General features: G+C 32.1%; 1 protein-coding gene across 9 annotated transcripts in view; it reads right to left on the bottom strand.

The window, feature by feature from the left end:
• Ankrd12 (ankyrin repeat domain 12) overlaps positions 1 to 24,143 on the bottom strand; it is a 149,130-nt gene that overhangs the window by 53,038 nt on the left and 71,949 nt on the right. For 6 of the 9 annotated variants that reach the window (XM_048806574.1, XM_048806570.1, XM_048806572.1 and 3 more), the window contains one exon: positions 8,173 to 8,208. The exons of 1 other annotated variant lie outside the window; for it this stretch is intronic. In XM_048806574.1, coding sequence (XP_048662531.1) covers positions 8,173 to 8,208 — 36 coding nt within the window. Of the gene's footprint in view, positions 1 to 8,172; positions 8,209 to 17,338; positions 17,419 to 17,534; positions 17,582 to 24,143 lie in introns of those variants that run through there. 2 more of the 9 variants (XM_048806576.1, XM_048806577.1) reach the window with 2 other exon arrangements.

Raw genomic sequence — 24,143 nt, 5'->3', positions numbered from 1 at the left:
AAACATGATAAATTGTTTTGTTGTATCAAAAAACTTATCAGTAAAACTGGAAATGATCACATGATTCCCATGAAGGGCAATGCTTTATAAACAAAGGTTAAGTTTCCCTCCAATGCTGGTAATTGAAACCAGAGCATTGTGCATGCAAGGTAAGCTATACCACTGAGCTACACATGCAGCCACAAGAAAATGGATTTAACCATACCACAAACATGATTCTTGGGGAAAACAAGTTGTGAAAAACTAAAAGAAATAACCCACAATTACATAATCAAGATTGTAATAGATAAATTGGAATAAATATATAATTTGAAAAGAGGTGCTCTGTTCCTTAAGTTGTTATCTACAATTTCAACAGTTACTAAGATACATTTAGTTCAAAAGGGTGAATAAGCACATGAAAGCTTAATTTTATGAAATTACATCTAGCCTATTGTATAAATATAGCCAAAGCCTTGCTAGATTCTATTTTAGTAAAATTTGTTTAACAAAAAGAATGATTTTCTTCCCAGGTTGACATCTTTTCTTAGCTGAAATGTATACATGGAGTTGCAACTGAAAGAACTTAGGACTCTTAAGGGAAAAGTAAACTGAGAACTCTGACCAGGAGGAACTTCACTAAACTAATCACAATAATAATTAAAACACTTCATTTACTAATTGTGTGTGTATGTGTTCTGGGAATGGAATTGAGGGCCTCACACATGCTGTATCTCTAGCTCCTGGCTTAATATTTAATAATAGAAAAATGACACCTTATATATATTAAGCTTCCTCTAAAGTAATCTAGCTCCTAAATATTCTCTTCAAAGGAAAATTCAAATTCTAGAAAGATTTTTGAATGGCTATAAGGTACTGTCCTAGGATCTCTGAGAGATCACAATCTTCTTTTGAGGACAGTAATATTCCCACACATATCATTATAAAGTGCCATTCAATGATGTATTTACTCTCTATGTACTCATACTTGATGTACTGTCTATGTACTCACCTATATACTATAAAAAAATTTTAGAACTGAAACTCTACGTTCATTTAAAATGCTCTTTGCAATCATTAATTAGTGCAACCACTCTGCAAAGCAGTTTGGAGATTCCTCAGAAAACTTGGAATAAAACCACCATTTGACCAAGTTATCCTACTCCTCAGTATAAATCTAAAGGGCTTTAAATGAATGCAACTGGAGACTATAATGTTAAATGAAATAAGCCAATCCCCAAAAAATAAAGGCTGAATTTTCTGATATGCAGATGCTAATACACAACAAGGGGGGAGGTTTAGAGAATAGAAGAAGTACTTTGGATTAGACAAAGGGGAACAAAAGGAAGGGAGGGAGAATGGGAATAGGAAAGACAGAAGAATGAATTGGACATTACTTTCCTATGTTCATATATGCATACATAACCAGTGCAACTCTACATTATGTACAAGCACAAGAATGGGAAGATATACTTCAAGTATGTATAATATGTCAAAATAGATTTTACTGTCATGTATAACAACAAGAACTTAACAATCCTATTTGTAGTCATTAAAATTGCAATATGCAATATCAAGTCATAGAACTTTATCCAACAAATCTGAACATCTATTTTGGGGCTGTATTTATATTGGTCCTTGAAAACATGAATCAAAGAATACGTATGTGAACATCTTTATAGTTTTGGTCTGGAGGACATTTCTCTCCTTAACAATTTTCAATATTTCGTTTTTCATGGCTTCTATTCACCTTATTTCTCAATAGATTATTAGTTTTCCTGGAAATTGGGTTCCCTTTTATTGTCCCATAAAAGACAATAAAAAGTACAGTGCTCTACATTTAGACTCAGTCTTGGGTAAATATTTATCTAGCTCCACTAGGCAGAGTGCTAGGTGCTAAGGGAATATAAAATGAAAAGATCACAGTCCTTGCCTAAAGAAGCAACTGTACTTATTTTAAGTTAAATGGCACAATAACTGGTAAAATGGCATTAGATACCATGCCCACAGGGTATACTCAAGAATGAGCTGCTCAGAAGGAATGGAGAATTAAAGAAGGTTTCTCAGAAGTAGTACTGAAATGATGCATGAAATATGCACAGGAATTTCAGGTAAGATTTAAAGGCATGAAAATAACTATTATATAAACAAGAAGCTGAAATCACAGTAGGTAACATTCCCACCCCCATTCAACAGATTGTAGACACTTTGACACTGTATTTTCATTGCTGTTTTTAATAGCTGCATATTAGACTATTAAACTAATTCCTCTATTGAGGCAACATTTAGGTTGCTACTAATGACTTGATATTACAGATATTCAACAATGAAAAAGAATTTTAGAGTGTACTGTTACTTGGAAATAGCAGAATATAGTATTTGCATGTGTGTAAGAAAAAGGGAATAAGAGAAACATATTGAAATAGTATCTGCAGGAAACTAGTTGGAAGAATTATGATTTTTATTTTCTTATTTAGAGTTTTCTACATTTTCCAAATTCCTAGCACAATAGATCAATTTCTTTTATTGTTAGGAATTTTTTTTTTTTTTTAAGTTCACTGCTACTAAAATGGTCCCACTAACTTTTGTGATTATTGGTATGGATTACTGTTCCATGCATGTGTTCTTCTTTTTTGTGTAATGTCACTTTGTAATTTCCTCAGCTATTTTCTTCTAACCTTTTTATGCCTATGAAAAGATCACAGTCCTTGCCTGAAGAAGCAAGTACACTTTTAAGTTAAATGGCACAATAACAGCTCAATTATACTATACATATGTTACAATATTTCATTTAACATATCATAGTTTTTAAATTTTTGAATATATGTATTAAAGGTTAAACACAAATTCTCTTAAGGGAGTTACACATACATGTATACACTGAGAGATACATATTTTGTCTTTTACGTTCTTGTTTCATCAATTGAATGTATGTTCTTCAGTGTGTAAATGTCCTGACTTCCTCCTCCTAATGCTTCTTTTAAAAAGATATGTCCTGTTTTAAAGGCAAAACTACAAATTCTAAAATTAACAAGTTAGTTCGACAGGAGCTAATGTCCACAATGACAGTCTTCAGAAATTTCCCTGGGTGAATGAACTCAATCTGACCTGGAGTACCAAGTCACATGCTTACCAGGCACACTCTGACAGTTTTTCTGCGCCATCTGTGATGATCTTATACTGCTTGCAGAGGCAGAAGCTGATCACCAGCCACTAAACCTCAGCAAAGACCATCACCTCCCTGATGCCATTTCATTTGCAGAACAGGCTGAAATCCTTTTCCTTCCTTAATTACTCCTCAATTTTTAAAATCTACTTTAACCACTAAGAAAAATCAACCTAGAATCTGGATTCTAGTGGGGCAGTAGTTTTTCAAAAAAATATTTGTCCTGCCCTTCTTAGTAGATGGCTGCTTAAGTGAGAAAATCGTCTGTGTCCAAATCCTCAAATTCCTATAGTCAAAAATGGCCATGGTTATTGTTATACTAAGCTATCATTTTGTCACACTTTTAAAAGTCTCTAATGTTTATCTAATTACTATATTTGAACTTTTACTTAAAGTAGCTTATAAAGTTACTTTTAAAAAGAGGCTGGAGATATAGGTGGGTTGTAGAATGCTTCCCTATAGGGGTGAGGCCCTAATTTAGATTCTCAGCACTGCAAAAGTAAATAAACTGTAAACAAAATGGACTTTTAAAATTTTTTAATGTTTATCATGTATCAATTTATTCTCTACAATCTTATAATCGTATTTGGGAAACTAGGAAAGGTAATGAGAAATAATCAACTGTTGTAATGTCTTACTGGAAATTTTTAAAATAATTTCTTTCCCATAAAAACTAACAATTAAGCTTCACTTTAATACTTAGCAAATATACTTAAATACATTTGAAAATTGCTCTTTTACATCTCAAGACAATTTTAGATGTCTGTTAACTAAGACTAATGTCATTTAAACAATGGCTAAATGTTATAAGAGTTCTCTAGTATTCTAAGCTTAACTAAATCTACCATAAATGTTTATAATTTCTTATAGATCAAAATCCAGATGTGACCAATTTGGGGAGATCACAGTATAATCAGTAAATCTCTCCCCTTGAAATCTCTCCAAAATAACAAGTAGAGAGGTTTTGAAGGACTTTTGAAACTATCTGCATTGTACATTACACATTTTTAGGAAAATAATTATTCTATTAACATTCACATACATTTCAGGAGGGTGTGATGTTGACACAAAACTAAATATACCATCACTCTAAAAGTACAGTCAAGTCCAAGTCTCTACCTCCCACCTTTCCTCTGACATTCAGCCAACCAACTGTCTGGACTCCTGTCAACCACCTCAAAAATCAAGACTAAAAACATTAACTCATTATTTCCCTTCCATAAGTACTTCCTCTTGCTGCTTAAGCCAGTCTTCCCTACCTGAGCAATAACAAACAAGAAAGTTACTCAAATTAAAAAATCCCAGAGGCATTTTCTTTTTTTTATTTATTAAAATATTATTTTATTTTTCCAGAGTAATTTTCAACTGTCTCAATTCCTCAACTTCCAAAAGCAGCCATTCAGTTTCAATCTCTGGAATATCTCTGAAATCCATGTTTCTCTATTCTCACTGCTTCTGTTGAGCTCAGGTTTTCACCAGTTCTTGCCTAGGTAAGTAATTATCTTAAAACACAATGTGGACAACACTACAGACCGTATTACATCTTGCCTTATTCGAGGGCTCTGCACGTTAGTATGAATCTTCCCAAGAAAGATCTAGACTACCACCTTTACTACTACTAAGTAGTATCTAAGAGCCCTGAGATGAAAGAAGAAATCAGCAATGCATCAGCCAGACAGCAAATGCTAGCTGAAAACTATATGAAATTACATAATGAATAAATTTATACTTGAAGTTTTTATGTTGTTCTAAAGTCTAAACAAATAATATCTAATCTTTACAGTAACTATTATTATTCCCTTTTAAGAGAAAAGCAATAGAACCATTAAGGAGCTATTCAAGGTCACCTATTATAGGATGTAACCCAGGGTGTCTGACTTTATAGTATGTTCTACATTGCTCCCTGTTTCACTCCTTCTTCCTATACTAGGATAGTATTTAATATTCCTCAAATTTCAACGCATATCTATATAAATTCTCAATCAGTTGCTTCTCATTATTTTCCATCTGCTTAATTATGAACAGGGAGAGAACCAATTTAAAAATTTTATACAAGGGCTGAGGTTGTGGCTCAGTGGTAGAGCACTTGCCTAGCATATGTGAGGCACTGAGTTCGATTCACAGTACCACAAAAAATGAATAAAGTCCACTGGCAAATTTTTAAAAAAGAGAATCAAGAAATCAAGTGTGATGGTGGGATTAAAAAAATGTAGGATGAGATAAAAATATCACATAAAAATTTATTCATAAAAATTTATTTATATAATTCTGTGTTGTTTTCGGGTCACAACTACAACATTCATTCTAAACTCAATAATTAGAAGAGACGGCTAACATTTCCTATGTGTCATTACGTCCTGTGGAAGTACAAGTATATTTGATTAGCTTTACAAGCTACCTTCAGCTGCCACAAAGCCTGTCCTTTCATAAATTACACACTGATATGCCTAATTTCCTTTTTTGAGCTTTTGCTTTTATATATAAATTGCTGAAGCTTTGTGGTCAGCCAAAAGTTTATTTTATACAATAGCACCATTTTTATATAGCAGTGTTTATAGTTATTTGGAGATATGTGTATTTTATGAAAATGAAAAAAAACTATTGATTCTAGTAGCAATTAAGATAAAGATGAAAACTGATAAAAGTGTTTAGAGAACCTACATAAAATACTATTATCTATGCATCTGTGTATGTAGACACACAAACATATAAGTGTAAGAATGCATGAGCAAGCACACTGTACAGAAAACATCAACATTTAGAGAAGTGATGAAAAATAGGGTTTGAAAAGTATGGGCAAAATTAACATGTAAGTGATTTTAATAATTCATGTAAGATATCTCAACATTATGAGCTGAAAATCCATGCAAAAGAAATCCAATGTCTACCTCAGTTCTTGACAAAAATTACAACTGATCAGAACCAAGAAAATTAACATTATGATATCCTATTCAATTGCCATTGCAATCTTGCAAAATCACCACATCAAGCTTTTTCTTCTCAACACCAAAGCCACCACAAGCAAACAGAAAATTTGAATTTGAAAAAAGAAAATACTTTAAAACACATAACTCTTTAAATCACACAATGAAGATGCTATGAATAAAATCTAGACACTGGCAAAATTTGAAGATATGATCAAGTTATTTCAACTCAAAATTGCATGAACATAAGAAAGTAAGATATAAGGATACTCAATTATGTGAATGTATAAATACATCACAGTGAACTTCACCTTTATGTACATATACAAAACACCAATTAAAAATAAGTAAGTGATTGGAAGGAACAGGAATACAAAAGAGGGAGATTAGGAGAGGGAAGAAAAGGTGGGGTGTAAGGAACTGAAAAGAATTAAATCTATGCATGTATAATAATATAAAAATAAACCCAATTATTATGTATAAATACAACAAACTAATTAAAGCATAATTGCTTCTCTGTCTTTTGGCTAAGATCAGGTATAAAAGCATTAAAGAGATACTTGAGACATTAATTTCAATGTAAAGACTTCATTTGGATTCTGATTTTGAAAAAAAATTTTAAATATGTAATTGCCTTTATTAACTTGCCAAGTAGTGGTATAAAAAGATTTTTATAATTAAATAGGTAATTAGGAAAATTTTTAACATAAAGATTGTCCTGGATTCAGTAAGTTCAGTCAACCTTGGGTCATTCAACTTAACTTTTACTTTTAGCAACCATTGCCACTAATTTCCATTAATAGTGTACTGTAGGGCTGGGGATGTGGCTCAAGCGGTAGCGCGCTCGCCTGGCATGCGTGCGGCCCGGGTTCGATCCTCAGCACCACATACAAACAAAGATGTTGTGTCCGCCAAGAACTAAAAAATAAATATTAAAATTCTCTCTCTCTCTCCTCTCTCTTTAAAAAAAAATAGTGTACTGTAAACTTTGGTTCAAACTAGAATTAGGCTTTTCCATCTTGAGACTAAAATTCTGTGATGATGTGACTAGTGAGGGTTCTTATTTGTCCATTCCTATATCTTCTTCCTTTTACCATGACATTCACATGATCAAATAAATGACTACCCAGAAAGAAAACTGTCCAGATTATTCAGATATAACCATGTAGCAGAATGTATGAATAGATAAATAAAATGTAACATAAAAATTCCAAAAACATTCAACGAGAAATGACTTGACACATAGGCTTTCAAGAGCTGGCATCTGTTAGCTGTTATTCGCAAACATGGTGGGACTTAAGCAAGGGAAAAAACAGCAAAGTTTATCCAAATTCTCTTTCTTTTCCTCACAAGATAATTTTGGGATTGATGTGGTGATATTTGTTTTTTCTGTATTTCTTAATGAAATATATTTTTGGGATTTCTAAACATAAAATATACTTGGTTTGAAATCAAGTGGTTGGAACACTGTTTGACTTTTATCTCAAGCATGCTGTAGATTTAATACTGAGGAAGGTTTTGATTAACTTATCTTTGTCATTCTGTAAATGGGAACAGCAATTAATGGTTTTACCTGCTTTATTTTCTGGACCTATGCTCCAGGTGGATTTATTTTTTAAAGGGTTTAATTAATTTACTTTGGTACTGGGGATTGAACCCAGAGGCTCATTATGTATGAAAATATATTCTTTCATCAGGGATTTTAAATTAATTGATAGTAGATCTATGGTAAAAAAAAAAAAAGTATTACCAATTTATTTCATTTTTGAGCACCCTTGGGTACAGAAAGTGTTACATTTGTGTACACAATGAAGAGATTAGTCATGCACATTTCATACTGTGTGATTAAATCAAGTAAATGCACAATACTAAATCCATACTTCAGTTATATGCTGGCATCAAAATCATCTGACTCTGAACTTCCTATACAGAGTAACAAACAGCCTGGAACAGTGGAAAAACACCCAGGTTCTGGCATTAGCCTTAGGTTCAAATGTTTTCTCTGCTACTTAACAGATCAGTAATCTGTTATTAGGGATTAATGCTTGCAGGGATGTTATGAGGATTAAATGAACTAATTTATATGAAGTGCTTGGAACATACCTGGCATATACCATGTGTGTGATCTTAATTCCCTGCCTAGAAAAAAAAAGAATGTATCACATGTCTATTAAAAAATTTAAGTAACATGCCCATCTGCCAAATCCAATGAAGTATATGACTATTTAAAAAACCCCAAATGCAATCCCATCACTTTTCATATTTGTTTAACTTTGAACTCTGAGACTGAAGACAAACTGACTTATTTAATTTATCACAAGGATACAATGAGGACAACAGAAACCACCAGACATAATGAACGTAAGCAGATATTAAGTTTTTCCCCCATGGCATGAAGCAGTGAAGAGAAAGAAGAAATAGAGTGAACCAAAAACATTATATTGATATCCAATATGTTATGTATTAGTGCTTGGTGGAATAAACACATACATACAGATATTTCCTCCCAGTGGTAAGTGATCTACCACTAAGCTACATTCCTAGCTCCAATTTATATTTTTATATTTAAAAAAGTATTAGTCACACAACCACTTGTGTAAAATACATTTTAGTACTTCTTGAAGAGGAGGGAGCAAAAATGGTAGTAGAGAGAGAAAAATAAAATGGTAGGAGATAGTAAAAATGTAAACTTTCATTTGCCAACTAAAATTTAATGATAGTATGTAATGATTTTATTAGGTGTTTTTATAACTAAATGGAAAGCTTTTATTGAAAATTAGCCTTGGTACAATGAACACTGTATTTATACAAGTTCTATTAATTGTCTCACTTATCTGTCCATCTTACATGTTGAGAATGCTCCTATTTAACAATGTTGATACTACTAATAAATTTGTCCAAGACAGTAAAGCTACTAAGTAGCAAAGTGAGGTCTCCAAAGTTAAGTTCCTCTGATATTGGTACTCACAAGCATCATGTTGCATGATTAACTATACAAATGTCCACTAAAATGAGTTTTCCATAAGCATTCAAATGTCTTCTATCTTTATTTCACAATGTAGCATACTTACTGTAATCAATTTACATGTAAAGTGCTTTGGGGAAAAGACCCACAAATTAAACATATCCTCCTGAGTTTGAATTTCCAATGTGAACTTAGTATTTGTTTGTAATTCTCTTGATTTTGAAATATTCACATCTCAGATACAAATGTGTTGATTTATTTCTTAGCTTAAAATTCGGCAGATTAGATTATGCTAAGTGAAGTTGGCCAATCCCTAAAAAACAAATGCCGATTGTCTTCTCTAATATAAGGGGGGTGACTTAAAATGGGATAGGGAGGAAGAGCATGAGAAGACAACTACCTCTAAATAGGGAAGAGAGGTGGGAAGGAAAAAGAGGGAGAAGGGGAGTTGCACAGAAGATGGAAGAAGAACCTCATCGTTATACAGATTACATGTATGATGTTATGATGAGAAAAAGGAAAAAAAAGTGTGTCACATTAGATTGGATAGAGAAATGATGGGAGGGGAGGGGAGGAGTGGGGGGGGGATAGGAAGGGCAACAGAATAGAATAGACATTATGATTGCTGTACGTATATAGGTGACTCTAAAAAAAAAAAAAGATAAGAGGAGGAAAAGAAAGTCTTAGAGCAGAAGAGGCCTATACTTAAAAGGTGAAGTGAACCACTGTTACAGAATTGGTTGCAGGACCCCCAGACAGATAACAAAATCTGCACATGCTCAAGTCCCTTATATAAAATGGTTTAGTATCTGCATATAACATACACATATTCTCATGTATACTTTAAAGCATTTGTATTTATTTATATTCTTTTTTGCTTGATATGATGTAAATGCTAGGTAAATAGTGGTTATACTGTATTATTTAGGGAATGACAAAAGTCTGTATATATTCAATAAAGTTGCATTTTTTCAAAAAAAAAAATTCTGCAGATTAAAGATTTGGGCACTGTATTACTGGTAATTGGCTTAGAGCCTCTAAGGATACAATCAAGGTGGTGATTAGGTTAAATTCTTGTCTAGGAGCTCAGGAAAAATTTCCAATTCTAAGCTCATTCTTGTAATAGGCAGAACTCATCTCCTTATGCTTCTAGGACTGAGCTTCCCATTAACTTACTGGTTGTCAAACAGGGGATGCCTACATTACTTGCTATGTTTCCATCATTCTTCAAGCCAGTTATAACTTGCCAAATTCTTCTCATGCTTTAGATCTCTACCTTTCTTTCCTGAGTCAGAAAAATGATTTCATCAGGCCTATTTAGACAACCTTCCTTTTTTATGACATGATCTGTTCACATACTCCTATGATCTGAGCGTAGGAGTAAAATCTACCTTATCCATAGTATCAGGGCTTACATGGGATGTGTACACCAGTGGGTAGGAAATCTCAAGAGTCAGCTTAGCTTTTTGTCTATCACAGTAATGAAAGAGGGTTATCAGACCTACAGTCTTTTCAAGGTTTCTAAATTGTGTAGTCTATTTTTTTTTTTCCCAAATAGGCTAGGCCTAATTCATGTTTCATAAATCTTTTCATGAAATGATTATTAAATGTCAAATTTTAACACCATGGAAAAATGAAATCTGATGAAAGATAATATAGGAAATGTCAAACTTTATAGTATACAAATTGAAGGGAAATATTTTGTCACATTGGTAAGATAAAAATGAAATATCAAATATGTATCAAAGTTGTATGGGGAAAAGGGCATTTTCATCAGTTTGTCAATTTAAGATTTTTTTTTAATAAACATAATACCTTTATTTTATTTTTACGTGGTGCTAAAGATTAAACCTAGTGCCTTAAGCTTGTGAAGCAAGTACTCAACCACAGAGCCACAATCCAAGCCCCTTTCATCAATTTGAAAAAAAAATTTGAGCATGATTTGGGTGACGGGAACTTAGTGAACAAGAAGCCTGAGAGATACATATACAGCAAAATTCTATGAACAGCAGCGATTTGGCAAATTTACATCAAGAACATAAAATATTCTTATTCTTGATTCAGTAATTATACTTTCAGCGATTTGTATCGTAATTTTCATTGTAATAGAAGCTTCAAATATGGAAAACAACTATCAAATCTAAAAAGTGAGTAGTTACATTATTTCATCAAATGTATATATAAATATGTATATCCATTAAAGTACATATTTGAAGAATTAAAAAAAACAAATGTGTTGGTTTACATATATGAATTTTTACATAAAGATAAAAATAATTCATTCATCATTATTAATAATTTTTAAAGAAAAAAAGTCATGCCTTGAATACTTTAAGTGATTTAACCTAGTGAATCTGGATGAAAATTTCCAGTTCAATAACGGTAAACACAAATGATATTTTAAGTTTGAGAATATTTAAGATGAAAATACTGTGTATAGTTACAAATATTTTATTTAAAATAAATGTCTAATGTGATGAGTTATCACTATTTTCAAAGCTAATATGTATTAGCTGCTAATGCTCAGTCAAGTTTTTATGCATTCATGTATTAACCCATTGAACTTTTATCACACCTCCACAAGGTAATACTGTGATTTCCTATTTTATAGATGTGGAACCTGTGCACACACAGGTTAACTACTCTGCTCAAGATCAAAGAATCAGGGATCAAACCTAGACAGTCCAGGAGTGCTAAAATATAAGCTCCTACAATTAACATAGCTATTTTTAAAAAGCAGAGTGGGAAAAGATTATTGTCTGAATTATTTCAAAATCCCTACAACAAAAAGTTTGTGCATGTGTTTAAGGCACTCAATCAAGATTTACATATTTTTTTCAATACTAGGAATACTAAGAATTACTTTTACAATGAGAACAGTGTTTGTTTATAAGAATGAGCTAGTGCTTAAAAAAAGTCCCAATGTGTACTTCAAGTGATCTTAACTGCTTTATTTATTTAAAAACAGCATTTATGGATTTTTTTGTTAAAAAATAAGACAGTTCATGTTAGAAAACCATAAAAATAGAGAGAGGAAGCTCTGTGCTAGAGTCTTACCAGCCTTGAACTTAATTTCAAACACTCAGCTTCTGGGAATAAATGTCTTATACAACACCAATGTGTCATTGGGCCTAAACCTGATCACCTAACAGTAACTTTACACAATGAGCAATATGTACTAATGATGTCAATGACCTAATGTAACTTATGGATATAAATAAAGCTGGCATCTCAGATGAGCAGCCCCTTTTACTCTGCCCCTGTACCTTGCTTGTCTCCATCTCTTTTTGTTTTTCATGACAATTGTGTGTTAAGAATCTAGTCTTTCCTTGAAAATATTTTCCACAAAATTCTGATCCTCTGTATTAAGGTAAACCAAGTGCTTATTGCTGTCATTCTAGAATTTTTCATCAAAAACCTGAATTTGTCGACACAATTTTTTTTTGCTTTTGTTTCTATCATGTTTCCCTGTTTCTGTTTCAACAAATTTAAAATAAATCCTTATCCTTAAAGTTATGATATGTGTTGTGCATTTTTTTTTCTTTTGGTCCCCCTCTCCTCTTTCACTGGAGAGGGAAGATAAAAAAAAATCTTTTTGATCTGAAAACATGTATCTTTCTTCAGTTAAAAGGCACTTTTCACAAATTAAATTCTTTTCATATCATTTGCTCTTTTTTGGAATGTGAATAAGATGTTCTGGGTGGGTTTTTTTTAAAAATAATGTTTTTCTTGCATTTCCAATGTTTTTGTTTTCTGTATGTCTCATATACCCTTCTTCCACATCTCTAATTAGATCTTCAGCAATGTCTTAGTCTAGTCCTCAGTACTGTATAGAATATTTAGTTATCATATACTTGAATTTCAAGGTCTCTTTGGCCTCTTGTTATTCTCTTTTACAGCAATCTTCTCTTAATATGGTGGTGGATCCTCAAGAACACTGAGAACTTACCTTTCTTTTCCTGCAATATTTACCATCTACAGACTCAATTTTTGGCTTTAATTCAGTCATTTTCCTCAAACTTGGTATTTCTTTTCAAGTGGATAAAGAGAAAAATCCATTTGATTAAGCAGTTGGTTTATGGAAGAGTCTCCTGTGAGTTAGGAGGTTTGTGGTTAGTAGTCTCTAATCCTAGTCTTCCAGCTGAGAATGCTCTCTAAGTATAAGACTCTTCTACTAAGAAAACACAGAAATTAATAGAAAAAAACTGAGAATCTCAGTTTAAGAGAATATCTAGGGCCTCACTGGGAAGAAAGTTTTACAACTGCAGCAGGATCCTTTTAGTTGATATTTCCTTTGTTCTGCAATAGTTCACTAACCAAAACTACTATATTTATAATTAAAAATTATATAAACATAACTGTTATGTTACCTAGGCAAAGAAAGTAACATTTACAAAATGCACCTGTATTTAAGAAACAAACCTTAATAGCTTTCACATCCCCAAACTAAGTCATGTAGCTTAAAAAAGGGGAAATTAGATAATTTCAAACTGTCTCTTCTAAATTTACATCTGTAAACTTCAATTCTAAATTCTCCAGAATGTTAAGTGTTTTATTGGCAAAAAGTAATTATACTTCTATTTGAAAATAAGTTCACCATGTGAGCATTTATTTTCATTTTAGTTTTATAGTAATAGATATTGGTAAGAGAATTATAGCTGAGAGTGTAGTTGTGAGATGGAGAGGGAAAAGAACATCATCAATAGCTGAAAATACTAAGTCTGAAAGTAAAATCTACAAATGAAATAAAAATCAAGTATCACTGCACTCTATTTACACTCCCATTAGTTATCACACAACGCTCTTCTACTAAAATTGTTGCTAACACAGAAATTGATTCTACAAACAATACAGTTTCCCTCCTTTGAAAATAGGACAGGTACCACAACAGAAATTTTGATGTCACTAAAGGAAACTGACAAAAATCACCCAGTCTCAGATATTCCATCATGAATATATAACATTACATGAAGGTCCTTTAAATCATGACGAGATAAAAACATTTTTCTGCAGACAGGATGATGTAGCTCAAGATGAACTCATTTAAATGTACACACATATAATCAATGTTTTAAAGCAAAAGGGTTTTTAGGGTTCTGCCCAAAAATATCCCTTGAATAGAGTTTTTGTCTTAAATATTCAGCAATATCACACTATAATTATTATGTGACAGACTCACTTTAAGTTACTGACAGAAATTCAGCTTTTTAAAGAAAACCATAAAGAACACTAAAAAAAAAATTAATCTTGATATTTGTGATAAATAACTTTACATTTTGGGGGCAAATATACTTGGAATTTCTACTATGTTACATTTAATAATATTACATTTCAAAATTTAAACACTTACAACATGTTAATGTGCAAACCATCCAGAGCACACAGCAGCTGCAACTATAATTTTCCATTTTTCTGATATATATGTGCATGCTATGCAAGTCAAAGATGCAGAATATAATTTTTATTGACATTGCTAAAGAGTGAATTTTTACAATGTATATTAATTTAGGTATTCATAATTTCCACTTTTACCTCTACTTAAAAACTGACATATTTTTCTGTAATAAATCATGCCACCTGAAATTAAAAATTCTTAGATTTTGGGACTAGTTTAATATAATTAATTCACATAAAACACATGATAAAATCTGTATTGATTTAAAACTACCAATTTAATTTAAAAAAACTATAGATTTTAAAATATTGGTAGAAGGAAACTGACGGTAATTACGTAGAAAACATTTTAAAAATTAAAATTAAGAACTCTGTGTGTAAAGCATACATGCTACAAAAAAGAGGAGAAAACAGGGCATGCAAAAACACTAGAACAAAATTTCTTTTAATTAGTAATTAAGGAATACCTGATTGCCTATTACGGTGTATGCTCAGTCTTCTGAACATAAGATTCCTAAATAGCTATTTTGAAGTATTGATAATAAAGGGATATATATAAAAGATAAGCACCAAATATGGTATTTGGTATTATTCAACAATTTCAGAAATAGGCTTTATCAAGAAAATCATTAACAATCTTGGTAAAATAGATTCTTGAGTTATAAATGGACACTGATTTTCCACAAAAGTTCAAATCTATATTACAATCTAACAAATACACTGAAAGTTATTAAAATATGCCATTTGGAAAGAAACAAAAAATGCTATTTACATTTTAACTTTCACATAAAGTAGTGAAATCTTTAGTATACCAATATATAAACTACTCTATAAAATGCTCTATTGAGTCTAGAGTCTAATGATCAAACATGCTGACATACATAACACTTTAAGTAACCTCTTCCTAGAATATCCATAATTCTAATTACAGGTTTGCTTGAAGCTGGGTACAGTGAAGCACACCTGTAATCCCAGTGGCTTGAGAGGCTGAGGCAGGAGAATCACGAGTTCAAAGGCAGCCTGAGCAAAATAGAGGTGCTGAGCAACTCAATGATACCCTGTCTCTAAATAAAATACAAAATAGGGCTCGAGATATATGGCTCAATAGCTGAGTGCCGTGTGTTCAATCCTTGGTACGGCTTGCTTGTTCAATCCTTGTTCTACCGCTCAAAAAAGGTTTGCTTTAAAACTTCCTAAGGTGATCTTCTTCCTACTCATAGACAGTTAATATCACATAAGACATTCAGTTAAAAATTCTGGTATAATGTAACTTAAATATTTGGATTGTTTCTAGACTTCTTAATATATTAAATGTTACAATTTCCGTAAGCATGTACTGATATTTGTATTTTCATAGTTCCTGAAATATGAAACTGAGGAAGTAAGTTTCAAAAATTATGACAATGTATTTGTGGTGTAATAATACGATTTACTATTTTAACATGGACAAAATGAGGATTCAAAAATACTGCTTGTTTTATATATTTTATGACACACAAATGCACTTAGTAAACACCATATGGTAATTATATATCACTGTTTTTTACAAGTCTCCTATCTCAAAAAACAGCTTGGTTATTTATTATGATGAAACATTTTCTTCCATATAATGTGGGGAAAGTTTATAGCAGCTGCTTAAGAAACAAGGCCAGACTGTTGACAAAGATCAGAAAAAGATGAATAGCTCTTATGACAATGACTGGCATTTAAAGTTTGTACAGTGGGCACTGTTTTAAAGTACTAAAACCAGTATCTGGCAAAGTTGCTAACAAAACCTCTACTTTGGCAATTAGTAAGTATCAGAAATTATAGGGGACATTATATGATAGAGAGTTACCCACTTTTCCATTATCATAATTATGGTTTATGAGTAAGATCTGGCTCTCTATGAATTCTCAGTATGATAGCAAGAAGCAATCATTGGTAGCAAACATTGTTATTAGATAGAATTTGCTATAAGAAGGTAATGTGAAATAAGACTACGGGAGAAGACTAAAGGGAAAAAGATTACAAAAGTATGCAAAATTAAAAGAACCACACATTTATACACAAATAGGCTATATTAATCAGAGCTTGTATTCCTGTAATACTTTCATGTCTGATACGCATGACACAAAACTGCTGCTCCAAGTGTGGTTCATGAAGTGAGGCCATCTGTAATTTATTTACTACTGATCTCTTACAAAAAGAAGGCTTGTGCCAGAAGTGGAAATTAAGTATGTCATTAAGCACACTGTTAATTTTAGTTGACTGTTAATTTTAGCTGATATTTTTCCACAGCACTTTTTTCCTTTTTGATGAAGAAAGTACTATGTTGATTTACATTTTGGCATGAGCTCCTCATCTTGAAGACTAGTAACAGATTATAGAATGGCTACTCTGAATAGAACTGACTAAAATAAAGCACAATGCCTAATGGAACAAAACATATGTGGAGTGCTACTTAGCTAACACTCTTCCATTTACTCCAAAATTTTTAAGTTCTAAAATTCAGTCTTGATTATTCTCTAACTTTGCAGCACTTAAAGTGTATCTGTCACATGGATGACATGACATAGCAGATAGATAACAATGCTTTAAGTCTTTCCACATATAAACATCTATGGGCAGTTAAAGTAATTCTTTTCCTTTTTCTTTTTAGTTGTAGATAGACACAATATCTTTATTTATTTATTTTTATGTGGTGCTGAGAATTTAATCCAGTGCCTCATGCACGCAAGGCAAGTGCTCTACCACTGAGCTACAACTCCAGGCCTTAAAGTAATTCTTGATTAAATACTAGTAATTCTGAATTTAGAGTGAATGAAGTTTGATAATAGTTAAGTCTAATAAGGACCTCATGTAAATTAAACTTTGGGTATTTTCATCAGTCTTTTTTTAGCAACTCCAAAATCTTTGTATGATACTTACTGATAATTTTTGCATCATTTCTTGAGGGACTTTGATTAAGCAATAATTCAGGCACATTCACCAGGTGGAAAGTAAATATTCTGAAAGATCAATACATAGCTGATGAACACAGGTAATCATTAAGATCTGTGAAAATTAAAAAGGTTCTAAAATATGTGTTCTGCTCTAATTAAACACATACATTCCAATAAAATACCTTTCTTGTGGGAAAATTTTGTTGCAGCACATCCTTCTATGGAAATGTTTTTTAACAAAAGCTGTTTTTCACAATGCCATTTTTCAGAAGAGACCAATGAAGAGTTCATAGCTATAATAAACAGAATATGCCGCATAAAAACGTCTACGTTTCAATCTTATTTTCTTACTTTCTAATGGAATAAAATGCAATTTCAGATAATATAATCCTGATTCCACATAGCACAAAAAATGTTTAGAGAATTTTCATCTTATGGCTAGCAGATGGAATTAGAAAATATAGGAAGCAAATGAAAATGAGATTCTACAAAGGCAGTGTGGGAAGCTGGGTGAAAGTCAAAGAGAATTATGTCCCAGAAACCAAGGTAAAAGAATTTTAGTAAGAATATGATCAACATTAAATTCTACATAGTCTGAAAGACAAGGACTAAAATACAGCTAACAACCTGTGTGCTCTCAGTAAAAATAGACTCCATGGAAAGTAGTCTATTACTTTAAGAAACTTAGTTATGAATGGAAGAAGTTAGAAAAGTAAACAGAGGGCAAACCAAGAGCAGATCATATTGACAAAATTTGTATATTAATATGCACACAAATACTGTCACAATTGTGGCAAGCTTAACATCTACCTTTTCCCCTCCACCAAAATCATCACTTCCTCTGCAAGTAGTCCCCAACACATGCTTCATTAGCAGTATGCTTACAAAATTTTATGCTAAAATATTATATGTACATATACAAATACATGTAGGTTTTCAAAATATTCTTCAGGGCCACTGGTATTGGTCAGCAGTAAAGCATCTGCCTACTAAATGTGAGGTTCTGGTTCCATTCCTAGCACCACAAAAATAAAAGCAAACAAAAAACCCTAAAATTAAGGAACACTGCTTTCTTAATAAAAATGACCTCTGACTATTCATATTGATCTTCCTCACTCAATATCTTATGATAATCTCTCCAAGAAAACTGTAACACAAAGTATATTACTGACATTCTTTTTTATGATTGAGGGTAATCCATGTTGTGGCTGTATCTTGATTTAATAAAACAATCCCCTAGTGATCACTGTACACTTACTTTTACACCAACAACATCACCACAATAACCACAAGGTATTCCCAGAAGTATGCTGCTATATCAAAAAGTATAGGTATTTTTTTAAATGCTTTTTTTAATTAAAGTTTGAGCTTTCAAAAATGTAGGCAAAATATTATTGCCTTAGCTCCAATAATCATTAATCTTTGGCCAATTCACATCTTCATTCACCCCATTCTTATATCATTTTGAAGTAGACCTCATTCATCCTACCATTTCATTATGAATGCTATATATATATATCTCTAAAATGATAAAAGCTCTTGTACTTTTGTTTGCAGTTGCCAGACTTGACACTAAGAATTCACATATCCTTTTAATCTCCCTCAATTAGGTACTACATTTATAAGTTGATTTATTCTTCTGTTATTTCTCTCTAAAAAAATATCTATATATTTATATGCTATTTAAGTCTTTATCTGCAACTTTTAAAAATCTGACAAGTAAATGGTCAGGTACAGGATTCTTAAGTCATATTTATTTTCTCTCAGTAGTCTTTTCTTCCTCTTTCGCAAATTAGAAGTCAAACACTGATCTGACTTTTTCTTTGTAGGTAAGAGCTACATTCAGAGCTAAGGAATTTGACTAATGCATAATCTAGAGATTTTTCACTAATTCACTTGGGGAATGCAATGAGTTTCACAATCAAGAGACTAAGGCATTTTCAGCTCAGAAAAAAAATTATTTTGTTGATTATATTATCGTTGCCTAGGTTCCTTGTTAATTTTTCTTCTACATTCCTATAAATTTTATGTTAGGTCTATTAGGGTTCCCTAAAATGTTTTAATTTATTTTTTTTTTAGTTGTAGATGGACATGATGCATTTATTTTTATGTGATGCTGAAAATCAAACCCAGTACCCCACATGCTAGGCAAGTAGTGCTCTACCACTGAGCCACAACCCCAGCCCCTTTTTACTTTCATGATTCTTTCTCTTAGTATATTTTTGATGTATTATACAAAACAAGTTTAATTTTTTAATTTGATAATTTAACTCTCAACAGTGAACATTCCAATCTTCCTCTACTAAGCTGTTTATAAAATTGTTTGTTCAAGTCTTTTTGTGCTGTATCTGAATTTTTAAATTTTTTTTTTTCGTTGTTGATAGACCTTTATTTTATTTATTTACATGCAGTGCTGAGAATCAATCCCAGTGCCTCACATATGCAAGGCAAGTGCGGTATCACTGAAATCACACAGCCTCAGCCCCTGAATTTTCTTACTGTCCATTTCTGTTGCTGAAGTTGTTTCCTCTAGTTGTTTTATTTAGCTTGGTTAACACTGTTTGCTTATTCACATTGATTAGTATCTTTCATTTCTTGGAGGGTTGTTATTTTCTGTTGTTGGCTATCTGCAACTTAATGTTGGAGTAGGTTAAGTGGAAAGTCTCTGGCAAGTGGTGAAAGACAAAGTGACCTCTACCTACCCCTTTGGTTCCCAAGCCAGCAGCTGAAGCACCAGGAAGTCTCTCTGTTCTCTAATTCCAGGTCCTTTCCCAATCCTAATGATAGACTCAGCCTCCAAACAGGTTCAGGTGGTTCCTTAGATTTATAGGGGATGAGAGCCCTGGCATAATCTCCAAGAGCCAGTGTCTTATCCAAATTCAATAAATATTTACTGAGAAATATTTATGTACCCTACACTTAATAGAGTCCAAAGTTTTTTAACTGAAGGATAATGAGATAAAAAATAGAGACCAAGAGCAAAGTGGCAACCTTCATAATTTTGCCTAGTTTTAGCTCTATTCATTAACATTACTTTCAAGTAATGATTGATGTCAACTCTTTACCAAGATTATACTTTTCCCTTTATTCACCCCACATCCCAACTCCTTTCAACAATTTGTCTCACTTTTGGATAGACAATACCTTTGTGGATCATTTCCTAAGTGAAACCAAAAAATTATCACTATTGCTGGTCCTTTCTCAAATGACTTTCTCTTTTTTTGATACCAGGGATTCAACGCAGGTGTGCTTAACCACTGAACCACATTCCCAACCCTTTTTAAAATGCATTATGAGGTTTTTCCTTTAACATATCACCTCAAGAATTTCTCAGGATTAAAAAAAAAATGAGTTTATCAATACCGCGAAACATATATGTGCCATTTAATGACTTTTTTTGAAAATTTTTTGTAGCTGTAGATGGACAGCATGCCTTTATTTTATTTGTATGTTTTTATGTGGCGCTAAGGATTGAACCCAGTGCCTCCCATGTGCAAGGGAAGCACTCTGACACTGAGCTACAGCCCCAGCCCTAATGACTTTCTCTTTTTTTGATACCAGAGATTCAACGCAGGTGTGCTTAACCACTGAACCACATTCCCAACCCTTTTTTATATTTTATTAGAGACAGGGTCTCACTGAGTTGCTTAAGGCCTTGCTAAACTGCTGAGGCTATGTTTGAACTCATGATCCTCCTGCCTCAGCCTCCTGAGTCAATGGGATTACAGGCAAGTGCCACCATGCCTGGTCATCTAATGGTTTTAGAAAAATCTTCTACAGAAGAATAAATAATCTATTAATTTTTTAGTTGTACTCATTATTGGAAAAGTATAATGTGCCTTTCAAGTCATTTTTATTCCTACATGTTCTTTTTTGTTTTTGTTTTAAATACAATTTATCTGTTGATTGAATCGCACATTTGGGTTTCCCACAATCTAAATTTTGCTGATTTGCAATTCAATATGCTCTCTCACCTTCACATTCCCTATAAACTGGCAATAGGATTCTGAGAGCTGAAAACACTGAGGATTGCACCCTTTGACAAGGCCACAGAGGGAGTTTAACATGTTCTTTGATCCGTGGCACATGTTTTCTTATTTGCTTTCTCACTTTTTATTTAATGTTAGCAACTGCTGATAATTAAAGCTTAGATATATTAACTGGGGGTTGTAAGATGTTCATATTTTAATTTTTCCCCACTTATTTTAACTGAATTAATTTTATAAAAATACTTTTCCTTGCCCTCAATGAAGTCCAGTGACAGGAGTTCACAGAGGAAAGAAAAATTATTTTTCTCTTTGTTACTTAATTTTAGAGTTAAATACTTCATTGTCTTCTGATGACAGACTGTTTTTAAGTTATCATAATAAGCTCATGGACTTAACCATATTTGATGGGTTCCAAACCTTTGTAATTAATACCCTTTTCAGAGCTTAAATTCCATCTTTGACCAGTGGGAAAGTGCTCCAAGTTGTCTCCTATTTTTGTTTTGCATTGTTGGGAATTGAACCCAGGGCCTCATGCATGCCAGGCAAACATTTTACCACTCAGCTACAACCCGAGGGCCCCAAGTTATCTCTTAAGGCCTTCTGACAAGACTTCATATTAATCTTTGATTCCTTCCTTGAAATCTGGAATGAAAAGATGCTTTACTCTCATCTTACATATTTCCTACTCTTGGTTTGGAATCATCCTTTTCTAAATAAGTCTTCATCTTCTTTTAGTAGAAAATGTTTTTAAGATCATAATCTGAGAATTAGAAATGATTATTGCTATTGTCTTAATGTTCTTAAGTCTTTTTAATTGACAGAGCAAGGAAATTTTTGTGTATGTATATATTTTAAATTTTATTTGGAAACAATTACAAACTTACAAAAAGAAAAATTAAAAATATTAAACATTATATATCCATTATCTATCTGGACTTCTATATTATTAATCTTTTACTCTCTTGCTTTATGATTTTTTTTTCTTTTGTTATCTACACATGCACATGTAAATATATTTTTCTGAAGCTTATGATAGTAATTGCATGCATCACAGCACTATACTAAGGAAATAAGTATTTGCTAAGACATAAAAATGTCCTTGTATGTCATCACAATACAGCTGTCCACCTTATAACACTAATCTCCTGTCCATATTCCTTGTTAAACTACCTGATAATATTCTTCATAATCATTTTCCCCATCTAGTATAGGATCTAGTTTATAGCAAGTATTGCCTTTATTATCATCTCTTCAAATAGTCTGAAACTTTTTATTGTCTTTACTGAATAATGAGAATAATCTTTCTCATTATCACTGCCATTTCTAATCTTTCATATCATGACCCTGTCTCTGTTTAAAAAAAAAACAAGCATTCATCATGATTATATATAATCAGCTGTGAACTAAAAAGTGGTATTATATACCCTCTCAGGATATTATATCTGGAAGTACATTATGAACATCTTTCCTTTCTGGGATGATGTTAATTTTGATCACACAATCTAGGTGTGCTGTATTTCTCTACTACACCGTGATTGGTTTGTTTTCTTCTTCCCTCTCTTTTGTTGAGAAAAGGCTAATATGCTCACAATTTCTCCTATATTTTTCAAGTCATGAGTGATTCTTTGCTAACCATTTTTATCATGATGGGTATAAAATGATCAACTGTAGGAGAGGGAACTGACTCGGAAAGGAGGATGAGGGAATTTTCTGGAGTGTGAAGGCATCTTGTTACCTTGAAGGGGTTAGACTGCAATTCAACGCATTTCTGAAAATCCACAGAATATTACAGTCAAGAGTTGCAAGTTTCACAATGCAAATATTACTAAAAATTATAAACAAACATTGAACTCAAATGAAATGTATGCTAAAGTACTTAGGGATGTATGTAACTTATAATGAAATGCATAAAAAATAAGAAGAATTGGTGATTATGTAATAATGTAATAAAGGAAGCAGCAAAAGTTAACAATTATAAAATTAGTTGATGGATGTAAGTATTTACTATACCATTATTAGAATTTTGCTATGTGTTTAAATATTTTCATGATACTGAGTTGTTTTTTTAAAAAAATGGTTTATAAAGACTATAAAGAGTGTTTGCTAAATGAGTCATTATAACTTGAGATAATTTTCTCATGTTAGCATAATATCTAGATTTTGAAAGTGCAACATATATAAGATTCTGGATGTGAATAAAGTTATTGTGTTCATCCACGATTAAAAAAATTTTTTAAAGGTCACTTCATAAGACACTAGAGCAGTAACAAAAACAGTACTTCCAAATAATATATGTGTGTGATTTCAAATGAGTACATTTAAATTAATAAATAGTTTAATTAGAGGTCTATTTTCTCCATATCACTAAGCAGTTTACTTATTTAAGAAGGCCATAGCACTTTCTTTTAATTAAATGTAGTTTACCTTTTATTTTGAAATATACACAATAAAGAAGCCAGTTTATAATGTTATTAAAATAATTAAAAACAATTTTAAACAGCTATACAAGTTACATATGCTTTAAAATTATTTCTCTGCTCATTTGGGGGCACTTAGTTCATTTAAAATTTTTAGTATAAGCACTACTATAATAATGGCTTTATACACATACTGCCGGCATTTCCAGCTACATCTTTCTGAATTTTTCATACATATAAAAAATGATTTTCTAGAAAGTCAATAAGAATGTATGAGTCCTCTCAATAAGAGTCACTGCAAGTTCACCAATGACAGAAAACTCTTTTAAAAGCCTTTAGCAATTTTATATGGCAGTTTTTATTAAGTACTTCTGTATGCTAGGTA

Source organism: Marmota marmota, unplaced genomic scaffold (genome assembly GCF_001458135.2).
Source record: "Marmota marmota marmota unplaced genomic scaffold, marMar, whole genome shotgun sequence".
Taxonomy (NCBI): domain Eukaryota; kingdom Metazoa; phylum Chordata; class Mammalia; order Rodentia; family Sciuridae; genus Marmota; species Marmota marmota.
The sequence above is the reverse complement of the archived record's forward strand: the minus strand, read 5'-3'. Positions and strand labels throughout refer to the sequence as shown.